Source organism: Hyposmocoma kahamanoa, unplaced genomic scaffold, assembly GCF_003589595.1.
Source record: "Hyposmocoma kahamanoa isolate Upper Pololo Valley unplaced genomic scaffold, ASM358959v1 185, whole genome shotgun sequence".
Lineage (NCBI taxonomy): Eukaryota > Metazoa > Arthropoda > Insecta > Lepidoptera > Cosmopterigidae > Hyposmocoma > Hyposmocoma kahamanoa.
The window spans coordinates 776,298-798,301 of NW_020653715.1; the positions used below are offsets into that span (position 1 = coordinate 776,298).

At 37.0% G+C, this 22,004-nt stretch overlaps 1 protein-coding gene across 1 annotated transcript; it reads right to left on the reverse strand.

Annotated features, from left to right (window-relative positions):
• Positions 1-13,662: 13,662 nt before the first annotated feature.
• LOC113226259 (alpha-tocopherol transfer protein-like) lies at positions 13,663-21,689 on the reverse strand. The gene is made up of 5 exons (XM_026458823.1): positions 21,535-21,689; positions 17,843-18,001; positions 15,749-15,842; positions 14,760-14,976; positions 13,663-13,936 (listed from the first exon to the last, which is right to left on the reverse strand). Exons 1-5 carry the CDS (start codon positions 21,675-21,677, stop codon positions 13,782-13,784), a joined length of 768 nt encoding a protein of 255 aa, XP_026314608.1. The 5' UTR covers positions 21,678-21,689; the 3' UTR covers positions 13,663-13,781.
• Between the last annotated feature and the right edge of the window lie 315 nt (positions 21,690-22,004).

Below are 22,004 nucleotides of genomic sequence, written 5' to 3' on the forward strand. Positions count from 1 at the left end.
ATTTTTTATGTTTGTATTTTTTTATAAAAATCGCCATATTGAAAAAAAATAAATCTATATATTTAAAAACATTGTTGTTTCTTTAAGTCTTTCCGAATAATCTCACCTGATGTTTAGCAACGATGTGATCGGCGACGGTAAGCATTTATCTCAAAAAAGTCTATTCATTCTAACCTTGAATAGAATTCAAGTTTTATTATTATTATTTAAAAAATCCAATGCAATAGACCAGCATACTTCGATCGTGTATGGAGTACTGCTGCCACCTTTGGGACGGCTCTGCCCATTACCAGTTAGCTGCCTTGGACTCGGTGGCGCGAAAAGCAAAGAGACTTATTAACAATAATTCTCTTGTGGAGTCAAAGCTTCAAAATCTCGACCATCGCAGAGAAGTAGCCTGCTTGTCGGTTTGCTATCGGATACATTTCGGAGAGAGTGCGCAGGAACTTTTCAATTTAGTTCCACCCTCACCGTTCCTCCATCGGTAGAACTAGAAAGTCCGGAACATTCCATCCTTATGTCGTTGATATACCACCAATTCGCACTAAGCGCTTTGCTTCCTCCTTTCTGATGTATTCGGCATCTGTGTTTCCCGAAAAAGACAATTTGGGCCTATTCAAGACTAAAGTAAATAGGCATTTTTTACGCAAACGCGTACACATCTTTACTTAACATTAGGTGAGATTGTGACCAAGCGTGTGTCTATTATTTATAAAAAAAGATTGGTGTGTTCCGGACTTCTGAAACGGACGGTGGATCTAAATTGTAAACTAAGAAGTTTGGATAACTTTAGTGAAAACATTATTATATTCAAATACTCAAACGCAGCCCAACTCTATTTGGTAATGGTTGGAGTCTTACCGAAGGCAAAAGTTCCCCTCCATCCTCTTGGATGACCGAAGAAATCCAAACGAAGAAAATAATAATAAAAGTATTTTTTTATATTTAAGTCGTGCACCTGATGGTAAGCGACACGCCTGTCCATAACAGTTGCAGTACCATTCAGAGGTTTAAATCGCAAAGATTTGACGGGCACTGCACTGCGCCCGTCGCCCTGAGACATAAGTAGACAAGGCCCATGTGTCTGTAATTTCACCAAAACCGTATCCGATAGAGAACCAATGTTGTCGTTATTTCTGGTAAAATAAGCAAAATGTACTGATAACCAATGGGAGAAACTAGTTCTTGAGACCACAGCTCAACAAACGTAGTATAGGACCTATCTATCTGCGAAAGGCAGTAGATGAATGCGACAAGCTGAAGAGCGGGCCAAATTGGGAGAGGTCTATGTCCAGTTGTAGACTACGATAGGCTGATGTTGATGAAGAAAAATATTTAAGGAGCCATACAGGCTAAAGCACATCCCAGATCCCTGAACACAGATCCCAGTGAACTCCCGTATATAACCAGTTGAATAATGTGTTTTAGGGTTCTCATTACGTCGTTTTATTTCGTCGGCTTATTTGCAAGAAGTCCGACGATTTATCGTAGGACGACTGACGCAGCTTGCCTGTTCGCATATCATGATTATCTGTCGTGGCTGTGTCGTGGACATTTATTTTATCATTGAACGACTGTCGTATCTAGCTATTCCCACTAGATCGTGGCGACAATTTATCGATTTACGGCAGCCGCCTTCTCGTTTGCACAACAGAATCGTTTGAAGCTGCGATTGTCTGTCGTCACATTTTTATCATGACGTTTTATTTATCACCGGACGACTGTCGTTCTAGCTCTTCTTATTGTCACGACAGTCTGTCATCGTAACGTAAAAAAAGTCGTGAGCGACAGTTAATCACATTGTTCTATGTGTGAACAAGTACATTTAAATATACAAGCCACGACACTTTAAACTGCACGACTATCTATCGTCACGACAGTAATGGGAACGCAAAGCAGATTCGGGTAAAAATTGGAACTTACCACGACCGTGGATACCAGGCCATGATAACAAAAAGGAGCGCTTTTTTAAAATCTTCAAGTTGCTAACAACGTACGTATGTACCAACTGTTTATTCAACAACAAATTATTGCAACTATTCTCTACAGGAAATTATGAAAAATTATTGTTCTTTACTACACTTACAATGCATACATAATTATCATTACACGCTTCATCGTAAAGTGCTGTTAAGTATGCAATATGCTCAAGCGTCATACATAATGCGTTTTTTTTGCAATAATGCTATTGTCGACATAGTTATAGCTACGTACGTGTAACAGGGCATTGCGTATACTGGATGTAACAAAAAGGCACAATAATATAGGGTATTGAAGTCAGTATTTATTTACAAAGAATAAATTGTAGTAGAAGATTCTTCTTATGATAAAGTTCGTCCAGGAAAGTACTGCCACCTTATCAAGCAAATTACTCTAGTACTGGTCATTCGTAATAGATTCCCCTGTTGAGAATAAGCAAGAAAGTCTAGGAGTTGCTCCATGTAAATATAGATTTGAATGCATTTATCATTAACAATATTTATTTCAAACATCTTATATCGACAATAGCTGCAAGAGCAAAAAGGGTCACTACCACTGATTTTTGTCATCCAAGTAAGCAGAAGCTGTAGAATAATAACCTTTAGAACACAATTTTTGTTTTACTATTGTTTTAAACCTCGTACTCAAATGGCAAATTTTGAATATCAACCGGAATCGTATTACAGAAGCGTATATTTGTGACTTGTGAAAACGACTGTGAAGAACAGCTAGTTTATTTTTATTCCTAGTATTAATTATTTTGTTTCAATATTTTCCATGGAAATATTACTATTCCTTTAGACATAAATTATATTTTCATAAATATACTAGACGCTAGTGTAAGAATGTTAATCTCTTTAAAGTTGTCTAATAACCTTTAGTATAAAGGTTTTGTTTTACTATAGTTTTAAACCTCGAGAAAGGCAAATTTTGTATATCAACCGGAATTTTGTTATAGAAGCGTATACATTGCCCCTTAAATGATTTTTTGATTTTGTGAAGACGACTATCAAGAAAAGCTAGTTTATTTCTATTCCTCGTATTAATGTTATGTCTGTCACTATTTTTCATAAATAAATTACTATTCCTTTTAACATAAATTACATTTTCATAAATGTACTGTGAGGTTAGTATAAGAATGTTAATTTCCTTAAACTTATCTCTCAAAGACACTGGGGCCCTGATTGTAAATTGTCCTAACCGCACGTTTCTGCAGTACACAGTTCTATTAATATCGGCGGCATTACCCCTAAGCAAAATGGCGTATGACATTAAATTGTAAAATTGTGAGCATTTCTGAGTTTCAGTTTTGAAGGGTGCTGGAGAAACCACACACATGGAACTTGTCAACTTATGTCTCAAGGTCACGGGCGCAGTACCAGTGCTCCTTAGATCTTTATGCTTTAAAGCTCTGAATGGCACTGCAACTGTTATGGACAGGCGCGTCGCTTCCCACCAGGTGCACGACATGTTTGTCCCATTATCGTTAGTTGGTATCTTAAAAAACTTACATTTTTTTGAACTCAAATGATTTTTTTGTCTTTAACTAACTATAATTGCACCTTGTTGTAAAAGGCGTTTAAAAAAGTACTGATAAAATTACAAAAAAAAAAAAATTTCATGAATTTATTGGTAAATCTATATAATCTTCATTTTGTGTTGATTCATCGACAGAACTTTAACCGGTGGCATCTGTAAACAAAAACGCTCAATTAACTATTACAATCATAAAGCCCCTTTTTTTTAGTCAGAAGGTTAAATAAGCAACGTCCGGATTTAAAATTTTATTACCCCTATACAAAAATACTGAAAAGTGAAAATTGTACTTAAGAGCATCAATTGTGGTTAACTTAAGCAGTTTAGTTCAAGACTCACTAGCGGGTGGTGGTGGGGGTGGGGGTCCTGGAGGTCCACCACCGGGTGGTCCACCGTGGCAGCCAGCCGGTTCGTTCGCCTGCAACGATGCCACTCCTGCGTGACTCATGCCGCTCTGGAATGTATAATCATCATTATGAACAGCTAAGAAGATGCCCTGTTCTACAAAGATGCCACTTGTTCGTCGATTGCAAGCAATCGTTTGGACACCGCCATACAGCCATCGGCTATAAACAATAAAGCGCTGGTTAGCTTAAAAATATTGCATTATCGAGTTCTTAGGTTTTCGCGATTGTTACACATATGAAATTAAACTATTTTTCCGGATTTAAATTGTACCCGCGTCAAAGAACATATAGCTGATGTCAAACACCGTCGCGTAAACAAGTCTGCAGTCTGCGAGCATGTCATGGATAAACCTACACATACAAAAGAAGTCCGTTATGCCGTAGTCCAGGATGCTGCGAGAGGCCATTGAAATTAAAAAACATCCTAATTTCAACAGGGAAGATGGTTTCTCCGTACCACCAGTTTGGGATCCAGTATTTCCGCTAATGAAAAATCCCAAACAGACATAAGACTGCAGTACTAATTAATACTTAATACTAATCAATACTTTATTCTAATTTCTATTAATAATTAATAATAAATTAAACATAATAAAAATTCATTCAATAAAATAATTTGTAAATTTAATGTAACGTAAATTGGAATGTTTTCTTTGTAAAATTAAAAATAAGGTATTTAATTAATAACTATTGTAACTATAGTGAAAAAATAGGGTGGTTTGCATTAATATTAGACATAACTGGTTGAAGACTATACCACCTCAGTCAACCGTGACCATGGGACCTGTAAAGGGCCCGAAACGTCGGTTTGTTTGAAAAAACAAATATTGCATTACTTTGAAATAGTCAAAATCGTTTATTTGTTAGGATACATTTAACAACCGGGCGGCGTCGTGGTGAATGTTCACTGATCCCACGGCGCCGACTCAACCGGCGAGAGGGAAACCCGGGGGGGTTTTAGTGGGGTAGGCCCTCAAGCCTGGAGGGAGAGTCCCCACATAACCCCTGAGTCTCCCTGGGCTCAGGGGTATCCATAAAGATTTCCCCCCCGTCAAAAAAAAAAAAAAAAAAAGGGATACATTTAACAAGACCATAATCAAAATCTTGTATATATATATTTTTTTTTTTCATTTATTTATTAGGCACCAATAAAGTACATCATAAATACATTACAATCTAGCCAAATACAAGACTAATAAGTAATTTACATTTCACTTAATCTAATAAATAAACAAATTATACTAAGGGTCGTATTCCAGAACTCTACTCAATGCTCTAGTCAGGATTTAAAGCACTAGAAATCATACTCAACTGCTTGCCATTAGAGTCGTATTTCCAGTGCTTGAAATCATACTCAAGTCCTGACTTGAGCATTGAGTAGACTTCTGGAATACGACCCAAAGAATTCACCCACTGGCAATTTTCTTGTCATCTATTAAGGCGAAGACACTTTTATCGTGTAATTTTTTTGTTCAGTGTCACTGGCACTAATTAATTTAATCTTACATGAACACTACATTCATATAGTTTTGTCCGTTTTAAACGTCTTATGATATTTGTGTGGACAAGGTGCTGAATGGTTTCAACGTTCACATAATTGGTGGGCTTCGGCGTATTTGTGTGCTATCTTGTCTACGAATTCCTCTTCCAAGTCTCGATGGAGATCTTCGTTTCGAACGTACCAAGGGGCATTCACAATATTCCTAAGCACTTTATTCTGGAAACGTTGAATAACATCTATGTTGGTTTTTGCGTTGCAGTCTCAGAGCTGTATACCATAAGTCCAAACTGGCGTTAGGACCTGCCCATACAATAATAGATTACTTACAGATAGTGTAGATTGTCTGTCAAGCAACCAGTAATATTTCTGTAACGAATGTCTAGTTCTTCTCGTTTCTTCTTGACGTGGGCTTTCCAGTGAAGCTTGATCAACAGTATAAATTTTAATGCAAATTTTCGTATACTTTATATCAAAGGGACTGCAGTCATGATACAATACAACGTAATCGGGCATTTAAAACCAAACAGCTATTTTAGCAACTACTTAGTTTTACATTGACAACTTACAATTTATAATAGCTACTTTAATTAATAGTGATAACAAAGAAATTATGCCGGCTATTATTTTACGTTGTTTAGGATTAGCGCCATCTACCCATATTAGGAAGCGTTAATTTATAAATTACTTTTTAACACACAATGCCATCTAATGATACGCATATTTTGTCAAAATTCAGAAAATAATTTTAGCTCACCATCAACAATTAAATAATATTGTAAACAAAAAACTGACTACTTATATTAAAGTTGAATTAATTGATATCCACAGCCATTTACATAACATAGCTACTTCCAAGCTATCGATCAGCGCCATCTAGCGATAAAATGGATTTTTTATCTTGTTTAGAGTTACTATCTGTAGTATAGAGATCAGCTGAGTCCTCTCGTGTTATTGTTTCATAGGTAAAGAAAATCATTTAATATTACACTATATAAATATAATATGTATCCTAATAATACACAGAAAATTAAACGCAAATATAAACTATTAAAAAGCAGTACTTACCACAGCCGCGAACACCAACGCCAGAAAGGCGAAAAGAGCTCCCAAAAACTTCATTCTGTTAGAACTGATGCCAATTGCACATTTCAGTCGATTTTTATATCTCCCATACAGGAAGTAATGAAAATTATTGACATTTACAATAATTCACACATTGTCATAAACATCATCATCATAAAGTGGTGTCAAGTTCCACAATTTTTTGATGCGTCGGACCGTGCCGGCTTTATTGTTCACTTGTTATTTCGCGCGAAGTAGTATTTGTTATATTATTTTTAACCGACGTCAAAAAAGGAGGAGGTTCTCAATTCGACTGTATGTTTTTTTTTGTATGTATGTTACGCGATAACTCCGGTATTTCTGAACCGATTTTCATGATTCTTTTTTGTTGGAAAGGGGGTACTTCCATAGTGGTCCCATTTCATTTTGAAGAAAATCATCCACCTCGAAGGGTGGCTGTTCACGCATGAAGATTCATTTTTATAAATAGCACCTAACTTTAATTTAGGAGCAATTACTTTAATTGTTGGTTTTGCTATTTCTCCAATTCCCTTGAATTGGAGAAATAGCATTTATTATTCACATTAGCGATATTCCGTTTTTCTCTCAATATACTTTGAGTAGTGTCGTAGTGAGAACCTATTTTTATTATCTCCAGTGTCAAGTCCTGTACAGTGGCGAACTAGGGGATATTTCAATAAAACTTAGCAAATAGACGTAATTCCACGTACTTTTGAGGTCGGTTTGTTTAATACTCTGTACTGAGATTATAATATTACAATAAGGTTGTTCCGAAGGTTTTGTTAAAAAGGTGCTTTAATGTTTTGTATTTTTTTTCTAAATATTCCCTTTCTATCTTAAATACACTTTTTCATTCGTCCTAACCAATTTTCAAAATAGTTTAATAAAGCTTCCTGCGAAAGGTCGTAATAAGCGTCAGTTGAGTTAGGAAAAGGACGACCACACATTTTTTATGTTGGAATCAAAAATCACAGCTAGGTCTGCAGCAAACAAACGTACAAGATAACGAACACACTGGATGCAACATGAGAGAAAAACGCCTTGAATTGGAGAAATAGCAAAATCAACCATTAAAGTAATTGCTCCTAAATTAATGTTAGGCGCTATTTATGAAAATGAATCTTCATGCGTGAACAGCCACCCTTCGAGGTGGATGATTTTCTTCAAAATGAAATGGGACCACTATGGAAGTACCCCCTTTCCAACAAAAAAAGAATCATGTAAATCGGTTCACAAATGCCGGAGTTATCGCGTAACATACATACAAAAAAAAGAACATACAGTCGAATTGAGAACCGCCTCCTTTTTTGAAGTCGGTTAAAAAGGGTCCAAAACGGTTTTTAATAAAAAATATATTCTAGTTGTGTCAAAGTCAAGAAAAGTTCTCAAATGAAAATTTTATTTCTGAATATATTTTTTATTGTAAAAGGCATATATTTATTTATAAAACTATTGTGAAAATTAAAACGACAAAGAGCTGCTCCATTAATTTATTGCTGTTTCACATTGTTTCATATCTTAATTTTTGTTATTTTTCTCGACAGTGCTTCAACCGGTGGCGTCTGTAAAAAAAAATACTCAATTAACACACACAAAACCTCTTCTGTTTCAGATTGAATTTTATACATGCTAAAGAATCACATTAACCAACGTCCGGATTTTAAATTTGGGTTTTCCATATATGATACGATAGGAAAGTGCTCCAAGTGTCTCAATTCAGTCTGAGTCTAAACTCAATTCCCAAGACCATGATGTTGTCAAAATATAATAACAATACTAATGTGCTAAACGACTACACCAATTGCCTGGTCTCAAAGTAGGGTATTCGCTGTGAGTACCAGAACAGCGGAATTCACTTTAAGGCACTTCAAAGAACACCCAGGCCAGAGCCAATTTGGAAAAGTTTCCCAATTTGGTCTTACGCGAGAATCGAACCCGGGACCTTCTCATCCAGCGCCCATAGTAAAAATCGTTGGGTCACCGAGGTCGTCAGTATAATATGATTTAGTTTTCAAGTTACTCAGGGCAGACATTGCACTTTCTGGCACTTTATATTTGCCAAGTTTTATTGAAATCGGAGTTGTTGAAGTGCGCGAAACACACACGCTAAGTGAGGCAAATTGAAGCGCGCCAAAAGGGCCTACACGAGCGGGTGGGCCTTCAGTGCTCAAGGTCAACTTGCGACCGCACTTCGACGACTTGCACCGCGAACAGATCAAGAGTTTTAGCTAAAAATGACGAAATGTGCGGTAAATGAGTGTAAAAATACGTCAGACAGACATAAAATAGATACTAACATCACATTCCACAAAGAAGTAACGCGTTTCAACTTGTATTTGTATATAAATATTCACTAAAACCGAAAATTAACCTACTACTAAAACTAGCCTACATGAATTTGATTTTTGCCTCACTTGTGACAGTTCGTTTGATATGAAACTATCATTCTATGCGTTATTATTCTAAGAGTAATACTAAGTATAATACTAAGTACCCTCTTTCCAACAAAACAAGTATCATCAAAATCGGTTCACAAAAGTTATCGCGTAACATACATACAAAAAAAATATATTCGTTATCGCATAACAAATACAGTCGAATTGAAAACCTGCTTTTTCTTGAAGTCGATTAAAAGGAAATGCCAGAAGATCAATATTCAAAATCCTGTTTATTAAGTTCACTTACTATTAGGTGGTGGAGGCACTCCTGGCCTGTTGCAGCCGGCCTTACCCGATCCATGGTCATGAAGACTTGCAGCTCCACCAGCACCGATGTTTTTACCAGTCTGTATAATTGGTTTTTTATATGTTAGTTATTTAACTGAATTTGTTTATCAGAGCGTAGCGCTGTATTTGTGGTAACTTCTAGATGTTATGAAAAGTGATGAACAGAAAAAAGCGTTGTAATGTAAATGATGATGTAATGACTGGGACGGAAAAGCGACTGCCTTGATAGTCTGTTCATATGGTGGGTGTTGGTAGAATAACAAATTTATAATGCTAACTTGGAGGGACACGTGAGGAAATTAATACATATTTTAACCAGATTGACGACGTCACTAAAACTGTAATTACTGCATCTGTAACTGCCCCCAAGCGGTACTGTTAGCGTTAATATGTTCCGGTTATGAAAGGTAAGGGTGCTGGTGAAATTCAGGCACATGGGAATTAACAACAGTGGCAGTTAGTGATGAAAGAGACTCAGTCTTTTAAGGCGTTTTACAACGACTCGACTCCATTTTACAGGACTCGACTCTAAAATTAAGACTGTGGTTTCGAGTTTTTATTAATAAGACTCAGTCGTTATACTTAAAGACTCAAAAGACTGAAACAACTTGAACGACTTGAAAGACTTAAACGACTCGAGTTGTTTGCAAAGGACTTATATACCTATTTTATGTCTTATGAAACCCGAAGTTTATAAATAAAAATGACGTTAGTAGTAAGTAGTTTGTAGTAAATAATCACTTTTATTTACTTATAATAAAAATCGTAAAATAAATTCCTCGTGGGTAGAAATAAAATGACGCCAAACGGCTCATAACTCGCGACTCCCGAGGCTATGAGGCGCCAGTTGTTTTAGTCTTTTTAGTCCTATAAGTCTTTCAAGCTTCCTAGGGTTAAAAGGCTTGGACCCGAATTAGTCTTCAGAGTCTTATGACTCAAGACTTGAGGGTCAAAAGACTAGACTAGTCGTGAGGCGTTAAAAAATAGTCGAGGTTTTTTAAGAGGCCTTAAAAGACTGAGTCTCTTTCATCACTAGTGGCAGTGCCCCTAGCATGTTTACGATTTGAAGCTCTGAGCGGGACTGCAACTATTATGGACAGGCGTGTCGCTTACAACCAGTGCTTGTTCGTCCGTCATTTTGTACCATAAAAAAATAAAAAAACAGGTCGTCCTTAACAACATCATGAAAATACTTTTTTGCGTGAGGGAAACAGCCATGTCTACTTGATTGGAAAAGAGACGTAATGATATCGTATGAACTATCAAAAATCTACGGTTACGTTTAATATTCCATCATCACCATTTAAGTCGAAAGTCCATTGTTGAACATAGGCCTCCACCAACACTTTTTTTATTGAAGGAAACTTTGCAATTGGCCGCTGATGCCCTTGACTGCGCCACCGGATGAATGGGTGAGCTGAAGACTCTTAACCCATTAAAAATAAACTAAAACTAAGTAGCGTATCTGAGGGCGCTCTAGTGGGCACGAACTGGGAGCTTCCACCACAAAATGGATCTCTTAAAGAGCATCAGAACGAAATGTATAAGAATATTATATGAAATTAAGTATATAGTACATCTTATATTGTAATACATAGATATAAAACATAGAATATAAGTCTGTAAATAATCTCTACACTATAAGCAAAAAAGAAGAAAAAAATGAAATACAAGGAAAAAAACAAGACAATAAAATAAAAAAGAGAGAAAAAAACAAATTGATATAATAATAAAAAAAATAAAAGAAAAAAGTAAATTAAGTATAGTTTACAATAACCTTAGCCTTGCGCTCCCAAGCTCCCACATACTATACTAAGATAAATTAAAAGCTGATTATGATCATTATAAATTAAACCGTTTTCTGATGCAAAAAATCTCTGATCTTCATGTCAGAGGAAAACTGAGGAAAATACAAAAAAAAATTCCACCACGAGGACGTACTGTAAGAGAGAATCTACGCAAGTACGTGCAGGACGTCCCGTATGAGGGACTCTAGGGAGGGAGTGAGACTGGTCAGCGATCCGATTGGCCTTTAAAGTAGCGAGAGTGATATGGTCGTCAGGGTCGTTGAGGACTTCCCTAACGAAAGTACGCCACAACAGATCCTGTGCTGCTCGCTTCCAACTAATTTCCGCAGCCTTCACGAAGTTATTAGTCCACCTTGTGGGTGGCCAGCCCACGCTACGTTTGATATTTAATGGCATACATTGTTTAGTAACGTAATATAAGTATTGATGGTTTATTAAATATAAATATTAAAAAAATTGACCGCAAAATACACTCAAATAGGTCAAAAAGTAAATCCTCACCACGACAGCAAAAACAATGGCCATAATAACCAATAAAAGACCAAAGACCTTCATATTTCTCGAATTCCCAAACTGTAACAGTAGTCTCTGTAATTTACTTCTTTAATTCCTTCCATATCTCGCTCCCTTTTATATACGACATAGTTACGCATTATAAATACAAATCAAACCTAATTTCACGCAAATTTCATTTTTAAAATCGTCATTTCGGAAGCCACAGAGCGTAGAAACTTTTAAAAAGCGATTTAAATAATTTGACTGCCATTTTCGTAAATTGTTTGTTATGCAATCGTTTAAATTTAAACTATTGTCAAATTGATTGATGATCTGAGAAGCATCTTAGTGGAAGAGCCTAATACATCGCTCGCCATGACCATTATACAAAAACTGTCAAAGCATGCATGCAATGTAAGCGAACATACACCTTCATAGTCCATATTTGTTTAGCATAGGTCATAAATTAATAAAAACTTAAATTAAAATTCCCCTGATACAGAATAAAAATACTCCAAATGAAAAGTCTATAAAGTCGCAATTTGTAATCTAACAACTCGTCGAAACCAATCGTCACCACCTGGGTGTCTACTCCTCAAATAAGTAATACTCGACCAAATCCAAAAACGATATCAAGTATGATGCTTCATGCGCATCACGCGTCTTTTAAAACTAGTAGAGTATAAATCATTTGACAGTAATTATTTCGACGGGAGTGGACCCCCAAACACGATGGTACTCACTAGAAAGCTTTAACCGCAATCGTTGCTTGTTCTAAAAATAATAGTGTGTAGGTACGTGATTTGCAAACTTGCTGCGCGTGCGGTTCGTTCCTGCATCTGTCATGTTACAGTTACATTCGCTGATGAGTACCAGGCTTTAGACGTTGAAGAGTGTTCTAGGAGTGGCGGAAATGAAGAATCGGACAGGCAGCTTAACGATTTTTATTGGAAAAAACGCAAACAGAGAAAAATAAACTAAGGACAGAGCACCTCTTATATAGGCAATCAAATCAAGCCTGTGTTACCATTTTACAATTATTACAATTACTTTACTATATTCTAGTAGCAGTAGAGCTCCGTGTGAGAGAGTTCGTCCAGGGAAGTACTGCCACCTTACCTATTTCTACCGCCAAGCAGTAATGTAAGCATTACTGCGTTCCGGTTTTGAAGGATATGGGTGCTGATAAAATTACAAGCACCATGGTACTTGTCAACTTATGTCTCAGGGTGCCGAGGGCAGTGGCAGATCTTTGCGATTTAAAGCTCTTAGTGGTAATGTGACTGTTACACACAGACAGGACAGGCGTGTCGCTTACCATCAAGCGCACGGCTTGTTCGTCTCATCACTTGGTATTATAAAAAATTAAAAATTCATCTTTCGATATTAATTATATTAACAATCATAAGTAAGAAAAAGTAGTCGTCATCACCATTGACTTACAAATAAATGGACGACGGGTCTAATACAAAAACCACGAAAAAAATGTCCCAAGTCAACCTATTTAAACGTAGTGACATGTAAAGGAATATGAAAAAGCTAAAACGTTGAATTTAAAATGTAATGTCATCGCAGTACTGTCTAATTTTGCTTGCTTCGCTGTCAGTCGAACAAACGAAGACTAAAGCGTGAATGACGCTCTGTATACGATTTTAACGCCCTATAAGTTCGGACACTTTTTAACGCGGACCCGACGTCCATATAATTGTAAATCAATGGTCATCACCGATATTATTTATTTACAAAACAACGCCATCTAATGATAGGGTGGCGTATTTAACTATACTATTGAAGAGCCTGCAGTAGGTGTAGGGCTGGTGTTGGTAGATGGAGCCGCTAACAGGGGTTATATATGAATAATAATAAACAGATACACGCACTCATAGCCAAGCATTAGGGAAATACTTTTTGAAAAATTTTAAGTGACACTTACTCTAACTTCAGGATATTAAGGTCCATAATTTCACCAGCACCCTTACCCTTCAAAACCGGAACATAGTAATGGTGACATTACTGCTTGGCGGCAGAAATAGATCAAGTGGCAGAACTTCCCTGGACGAACTCTTCCACACGGAGCTCTACTGCTGCCGTCACTTGATATATAAAAAAACTACAAATTACGATAAGCAAGAACCACGGCCTTTCACGGGAGACTCTATGAGGAAGAATTAAAACCACCAAAATTATCATTAGCCTATTTAATATTCTCACTTTATAGTCAAATCATAAACCGATCACCTTATATCTAATCAATATCGAGTTTCTTAAAGCTTCCCTGAATGCCGAATAGCTCTTCGACTGTGGTATTCTTGCCGTTGGGTCGTTTGTTCTCGCAGACCCTTCGTCTGTTCTCGTCACGGAAGAAGTCGGGGTTGGCTCTTAGTCTCTTCACCACATCATCTGGAAAGTAAAGTTAAATTAAAAATATGTTTAAAAATTAAGCCAAATTATCAATTAATTTAAATCTAAAAAAAGGAAAATATAACCTTCGACGACTTTGAAATGCTCTATAACTCAACAAGCATTGGACAGGAGTGATCATGGTGATTATACCCTTCGAAGAGACCTACCCAGTACCAAATACAAAGACACGACGCAAGCACATAGAAAAATTCATGAGGTCCGCTGGTTAATTCCGTAACTTAGTTGGTATAGCGTCTGGCACGGTATGCAAGAATACGTCGGTTCAAATCCGACCGGATTGAAGGAGTTTTTTTTTCTGAGTTCGGTCTTTGTATTAATAATTATAACAAACTAGTGGAGTAATTTCACAAAAAATAATTGAATATGAATTCAATAAAAATTTTAAAAAATATAAATATCTTCTGGCTGTCAATAACGATGCGCAGAGGTGTACGGCTGATAAAACGTCTTACACTACCCAATTTCATGGGACCCTAACCTTAAGTTAATGAGGAGTAATAGGAGTTAGGGAATTAGTTTCCCATAATAGGGCGACCCGATCTGCAGCGCCCAGAATGTTATAACACTTAGGGCTAACCTTAACTAGCTTAGTTTAGAAAACTTCATTTCCCTAATTGGTCTTAAAGGGAATCGAACCCACCACGGTCGTTAGGTAAAAATATGTCTATCAAAATTTAGAAGACTGAACGATTACGTATGTTAATACGAGTTCAAAATCTATGGACCCTTACGGCAGTCTACTGTAGCCATCTTTGCACTGTCACTTATGATCCAGTTAATGTTGTTTTGTATACCTCACCTCTAACACTGTTATAGTCCTTATATTCCCCACCATTTTCTTTAGGGAAAGCCTTCTTAGGTACATAATTGTAAATGTCTTCGGTCCCAGTTTGATGGACGTGAATTATATCTAGAAGTGCTTTCTTCATGAACGGCTTGAGCAGCATCATCAGCTTGTCCATGAAATACGGCGCGTTTAGAAAATGCACCTCCTTCAGTTTCACGAGCATGCATTCCTGGTAAAATTTATATTATTATTAAATATTAGATAACATCACACACGTTGCTCTGATTCCAAAGTAAGTACCTTTGGTTAATTTAGTTAGCGCTTTAGCGCTTGTGTTATGAAAATTGGAAACAACGACGGTACTACAAATACCCAGAAAATATAGAAAAGTTTCTACATTGACCCGGCCGGGGTTCGAACCCAGGACCTAAGAGCGACACCATAAAAACCAGTGTGCAAGCCACTCGACCGCGGAGATCGTCTAAGCAAAAAAAAAGATCCAACAATACAAAGAAACATTCCTTTAATTTGATTGGATTCGAACCAGCGTCTGGTGCCACACTGGGGCCACCGCTGTCAGTCAACAATTACTGTCAAATAAGTAATACTCGATCAAATCAAAACACGATGTCAACTCTACTACTACTCTACAACTGGAACTTGTATTGGATTTAAACAAAAATTGAAATAAGTCACCGCCACCTGTAAGAAACTTAGGAAGGTTCTTCTCTATCTATGATATACATTTTTAGACAAGGAAGACAAACTTCAAAGGGCAACGATCGGCGAATACCTTACGCCGATTGGCAAAACCTATCACTTGGATGGCAAGCATTATATGCATTAGAAGACGACTTATTAGGTTCAGCTGGTGCTAGGTGTAATAGACGTACAAGAAAGGAATGGTTCGTCGTGCGGGAAGGCTTTCGTGCTCCCCTTGAATGAGTGATAATTAATTCAAAAAATGTGTAAATGTAAAAAAAAATGTATGTTTAAACTACCTGTAAGAAATAGAGCACTTGTCGAATAGACATAACGTCTAATTTCAAGACGTGGGCAAGCACTGTCTTGTCCATGTCAATCATCAATACGAACCTGGAAAACGAAGAAACAGTTCTCAAATTAGAAATAAATAAAAAAGGGTACTCGTAAAATAACTAAGTTACACTGTGTATATTATTGACATTTTTACTGCCTTGATAATTATATATTTTCTTGTGAAATACTCCACTGGTCTGTTATTATTGATACATACTCTTAGATAGATGTACACTTTATTCTCTAATTTGACACAAATACAGATTGAATCTACGAGGAAAAAAAAATAAAACAAGCGCTGACTCAGCATATCGAACCATGAAGATGACTTATCGTAAGCGACATTTTTACGTAAACATGTTCTCTACGTGCTCGTTGCAGATCTTTGTTGTACCACCTTTATATTTGCCGTAGCTCCACTAGCACCACTAGGTTGCCAGGATTTTTCTTTGATTTCTTCGATCTTTGTATTAATCATGGACCAATAAGTGAAGAGGGCTGCTAATCTCCGTACTACAGATCGTAACCTTGACAAAGGTCAAAATCCCGTCTTATGTTTAGATGGCGCTGATCGATAGCTTGGAAGTCATTGTTAAATGGCTGTGGATATTGATTAATTCCTCTTTGAAACACAAGTAGTTCGCGTCAATAGATGGCATTGTATGTTACAAACTAATTTACAAATTATCGCTTGCCAATATAGGTAGATGGCATTAATTCTAAATCATATAAAATAATAGCCGGCACTAACTATAAAAAATCTGTGTAATAAATGTAGTTGATTTGTTTGTTACCACTAGACATTAGGGTAGCTTTGATAATTGCAGCTTGTCAATGTAAAACAAATTAGTTACAATAATTGTAACTATTGCATTAAAAACATCCTCAAAAGTTTGTTTATCGGCTTTATTCGATTTCCATGTCATCCACTCATTGACTTTCAAATTCCACTCATCAGCTTCTGACTTCTTGGTGACAATGGGACTATTATGGACTCCTTTGTACATTTTATATTTTCCTTTTTGATTGTCATGGTGAAAAATGGACTTTGTTTGTGGAAAATAATAAGTAATCTGTAATAGCCGAACCCAGAACAGCATCAGGGACCACCTCGAGAGTATACCCTTTTAAACAAAAGAAGACTTTTCATTATCGGTGCACAACTGATAGTGAAATTGTTGAATACACGCATATGCATATAAAATTTGAGGATTTCCTTCGATTTCATGGGATCCTGATTGATTCTGACTTGGTATGGGATCACTACGAGAGTGCATCCTTTCAAACAAAAACGAATTTTCAAAATCGGCCCACATTTCACGGAGATATCTGAAAACATATATACAGCCGAATGTATAACCTCCTCCTTTTTTAAGTCGGTTAAAAATAGCTCTTTGGTACTCGCCGCAACATCTGTGTACCAATAGGTACTAAATACCCGAGTACGCAGTCTTGTATCGCGATTAGCAATACTCTTGTCCTTTTGGTCCATGATATCAACAAACTAAGTTATACTGTTTTGTTCCTCCTCTAAATACCTCGACATCTCTAGCCAGGTCTGGTAGCTAAAGGTATCTAACTCGGTGACGAAATATCATAGATTTCTCATAGATGGCGCTACGGCTAAAAAGTCGTTGAAAAACCAAATGCAAAGATACGAAGCAAACACATAGAAAAATTCGTTAGTAGGTCCGTTGCTTAGTTGGTATAGCGTCTGGCGCGGTATGCTATAAGATGTCGGTTCGAATCCGGCCGGATTGAAGGATTTTTTCCTGAGTGTTCGATCTTTGCATTAATAATTATAACGAACTAGTGGAGTAATTTCACATAAAAATAATTGAATATCAATTCAATAAAATTTAAATATACTGTTTTATGTTTGCACTTTCATAAAAACAAAATTAAAAAGAAACACGAAAGCCAAGTATGACAACCTAACAAAAATTTATTTCTATAAAACTAGTATTATGACATGCTTTGTAAAACAACATTTTAAAGTCCATTTTTAAGGTCCAAGCTTTGCAACTTGACGAAACCAGTAAATAAGAAATACCAACCCAGGCCAAGTGCCCTCTTCATACTGCCATAGATCGAAAATCATCATGAAACTGCGGACTGTATCCGTGAAGTTAAAGTTGCGAGGATCTGCGTCGAGCAACCTGGCGTAGATTGCTCGGTAGCCATTCACAGTGAAGGTAGGAAAAGGCGCGAAAAGACTGGAAAGTGAAAAAGGTTATTATTGTCAAATGATAATTTACATTAGTATATACATACATACACCGGCAAATTTAGCAGGACACTTAACTTCAAATTAGGTGTATAACCTGTAGGTAAATACAACTAAAAGAATAATATATATCAATCCTACTACGCTCCGAGCGGAGTAAGCATTAAAGGTGCTTCTCCACCGGCGAGGCAAGACGAGCTCTCTCTCGTAGCCCTTCTTCGGTGGAATTGTTTAGATGGGCGAGGTGATAATTGAAATATTTGTTGATGTATTGTTGTACCGTATTACTGCCTACATAAAGTATTATACTTTGCAACGGACACACGATTTCTCACGCGAGCTCGCGATAGCTATTAGTATCAATCGGGAGATTGTGGGGTACGTATTGAGATTTTTTTTTAAAGTTGGTTTCATGTGATTCTTCTTCCATTAAAGTGGTTACGTATCACAAGCTAGGAACATGATTTACAGATTTTTTTTCTCCGAAAACCTTTAGTTTTTATTGATAGATTTTGTTTCATTTGTCCGAAAACACGTTACGGTTTTTTTTTTCATTACACCATTTAATATTTCACTATTTTGACATATTGATAAGTTATTCTTTTCCCGATTTTTATTTCCCCAACAAACCGTTTGAACAATGTATCTAATTGAATATTTTTATTTTGTTAAAAAACTATATCTATGATACATTTTTGTTATATTCTTTCTTATTACAGATATTAAAAGTATTAGAACGTATCGCACAATACAACTCGTGAAATTAAGGCACCTAGCACCTTTAGAAAATGTGGTAAACGAGATGCAAGTTAATTTGATCGACTTGTGATTCGCTCGCTTCGCTCGTTTGGATCGTGCTACTTTTTCATATACTAACCTAACCTAAACCTATAGGAAGGGGTCATACCGTCCAGGTAATGCAAACAAATTCGGCTCTGGCAATCGCTGGCCGCTGCCGCGCCAGTTCGTTTCGCTCGCTCGGCTCGGTTTACGGAGCAATGAAATTCGGAAAAAAGAAATTCGAGTTTGTGATAGGTTAACCGTTAAAGTATTTAATAATGTAATTTACAGGATATGTTACCACAGCCGCGTATTTATGCTAGATAAACTGAACAGCACTAAATCTTCACTATCTACAATCACAGCGCGAGCTCGTGATGGCTCGCGCAGGCTATTAATAATAATAATAATAATGCACATACTAATAGCCCCGCACTAGGGAAGCCCTGGGTCGCGGTGCCATGGACACACACAAAGACAACCACATATTACACCCAAACTCACGAGAGAAACAAATATAGGCCATACAAATGCTTCTCCCGGCCCGGGAATCAAACCCGGGACCTCTGCGTGCAGTCCAGCACGGTATAACCGGTCGGCTACGGAGGCAGTAACATAAGAGGGCAATTTTTGGTGGAAATAAATGGTTTTGTCTCGCCTCGCCGGTGGAAAACTACCTTAACGCGCCGAACAGGCGCGGGCGTTTCGTTACTTGCTATTATACTATAGTAGTAGTCACCAACAACCGCGACCTTGACGTTGATGATTAGTAATTATGAAGCGATTACAATACATTTACATCAATCAAATCCTGTTCTGGTTGCGGATTTTCTCACAATAATTTTTAATTGCGTTAACTAAATAATACTGCAGAAACCGTGACGTAATGATAACGGCTATTTTTTTGTAATTATAATAAGCTTGAAGATGAACCAAAAGGTACAAGGTAGGTTATAAGCAACTGGAATCCACGGATCTCTAATGGTGCGTCATCAACCCATTTGACAGGTCACTCAATACTAATTTGCGACTTCACCCTAATTCCAGGGTTGTGACATTATTTCTAAAAATAACATGAAGGCGTCAATTTATTATCTATAATAAAAATTAAATGTAAATTACAATCCAGTAACAGTGGCGCTCCCTGTGAAAGAGTCCGACTAGGGAAAGTACTTCATCGTACTAATTTCTGCCGCCAAGCATAAAGTGAGCATCACTACGTTCCCGTTTTGAAGGGTAGGGATGCTGATAAAATTACAGACACATGGGACTTCTCAACTTATGACTCACGGTGATGGACGCAGTGGCAGTGCCCCTTCGATCTTTGCGGCTTAAAGCTCTGAGTGGCACTGCAACTGTTATGAACATGCGTGTCGCTTACCACCAGGCCCACTACTTGTTCGCCCCGTCACTTGGTATTATAAAAAAACCCAAGTAGTAATATGAGCATTATTGCGTTCCAGTTTTGAAGGGTAAGGATACTGGTGGAACTATAGGCACTGGTCAAATTTATGTCTCAAGGTGATAGGTGCAGTGGCAGTGTCTCTCAGATCTTTGCGTTTTAAAACTTTGGGTGGCACTGCAACAGTTATGGATAGACTTGTCCAGGTACACGACATGTTCCTTGATGTCACAAAAAAGTATTATGAGCAATAAAAGTAGAAGAAACTATTTCCTACCTACTAGACTTGAGGCTGGTCCGTCCCTAAAGGGAGCGATCCTAGTTAGTTCAATCGGTCAACTGAACTTGATCGGCCTTTTAGCCTTTTTTTAAACTAAATTATTAGTTCATCTAGTTCCTTAGTTCGTTAGTTCGTCTTGTCCTTGCTCGGACATTGAACAAACGCTCTATATTAGTTATTCACATAAACTACTACAGACTTCTAGTATTATGATATCAATGTCAATACGTTACTATAGTATACTGTCTACACTTTACTAAGTGTTTATAAATACAATTTCGTCGAAAATCGGTACTATTTAATTTCCCTTCTTAATTTACAGGTTTAAGACTATTGTTCTAACTATATCCTTGTTTTTACAAAACAACAATGGAATAACGTATATTTTAGGTAGAATGGTGTGTTTAAAAATAATTATTTACAACGATTTCATATACACGTAAGTCGATAGTATACATATATTATATAATAGTATAGTATATAGATGTCTACCACACATACCAAGAACAATGGGCACTACTTTTTACAAGCTTACATATATACATAATGTAGATACGCATTAGAGACCTTAAACGAGCTGGTAACGTTCATTCGTGCAGTTTCATTCATGCATCCCACTCGAACTTCTACTAAAAGAAGTGAAAGATCTCTAGTTGTCCCGTTCGCATCGTTACTACTGAATGAAAAGACAGGTGAACTATCACCGCAGACAGTTCCTAGTTCTAACTGTACTAAAAAGATCGATAAACTATTAAGACCGTGCAAGACGAACTAGTTCATGTCGGTCAGTGTCGGGAATATATTCCTAATAGTACGTAGTTCATTAACTATACAAGCCTTCTACATACATCGGTAAATACAAAGAAGGGGTGTAAGTATTGACAAGGAATCTCTCAAGTACGAAAGGATTCTTGATAATAAGGAAATAGATTTACGGAAAAGTTTGCTTCACAAACAACGTTTGCCTTCTCACGTGATGGAAAATGATGATGAGGTCGACGACACACATCTAAAAAAATCTAAAATCCTTAAAAACATAGTAATACCAGGTAATACTCACATAGTTTCAAGACAGAACTCGGCTTTCTTGTCAAAACATCGATCTTTGAAGAAGGCCGTGAACAAAGTCCGTAGCGTAAAATGCAGGTCCAGCACTTGCTTCGATACCTCTGCACTCTTCTCGCAGCAGTGGAAGGTTATCATCAAATCCAGGTCTGGAATTTTCATACAATGAATATGAGTTCGGTAAGTATCTTATTTGACGCCAGGTGGAAACAATTACTGTCAAATAAGTAACTTAGACAATATTACATACGTTGCTCTGGTCCCAAAGTTATGTAAATCGGAAACAACGACGGTACCACAAACACCCAGACCCGAGACAGTATAGAAAAGTTAGTTTCTACATCGACCCTGCCGGGGTCGAACCCGAGACCTCCGAGATAGTGGCTCCATAAAAACCGATCTACATACCACTCGACCACTGTGGTCGTAGAAGTTTTTCGTATCCAAAACAAACTTGTAATTAAA

Bases quoted from the DNA above. Each gene is read 5' to 3' on its own strand.
- LOC113226259 (XM_026458823.1), bottom strand. From the start codon at position 21,677: ATGATAACCTTCCACTGCTGCGAGAAGAGTGCAGAGGTATCGAAGCAA. The intron at 15,843-17,842 runs GTTGGTATTTCT...TTCGTTTTCCAG, and splicing joins GAAGAGGGCACTTGGCCTGG to GTTCGTATTGATGATTGACA. The intron at 13,937-14,759 runs GTGAGGTATACA...TTTACTTTCCAG, and splicing joins GGACTATAACAGTGTTAGAG to ATGATGTGGTGAAGAGACTA.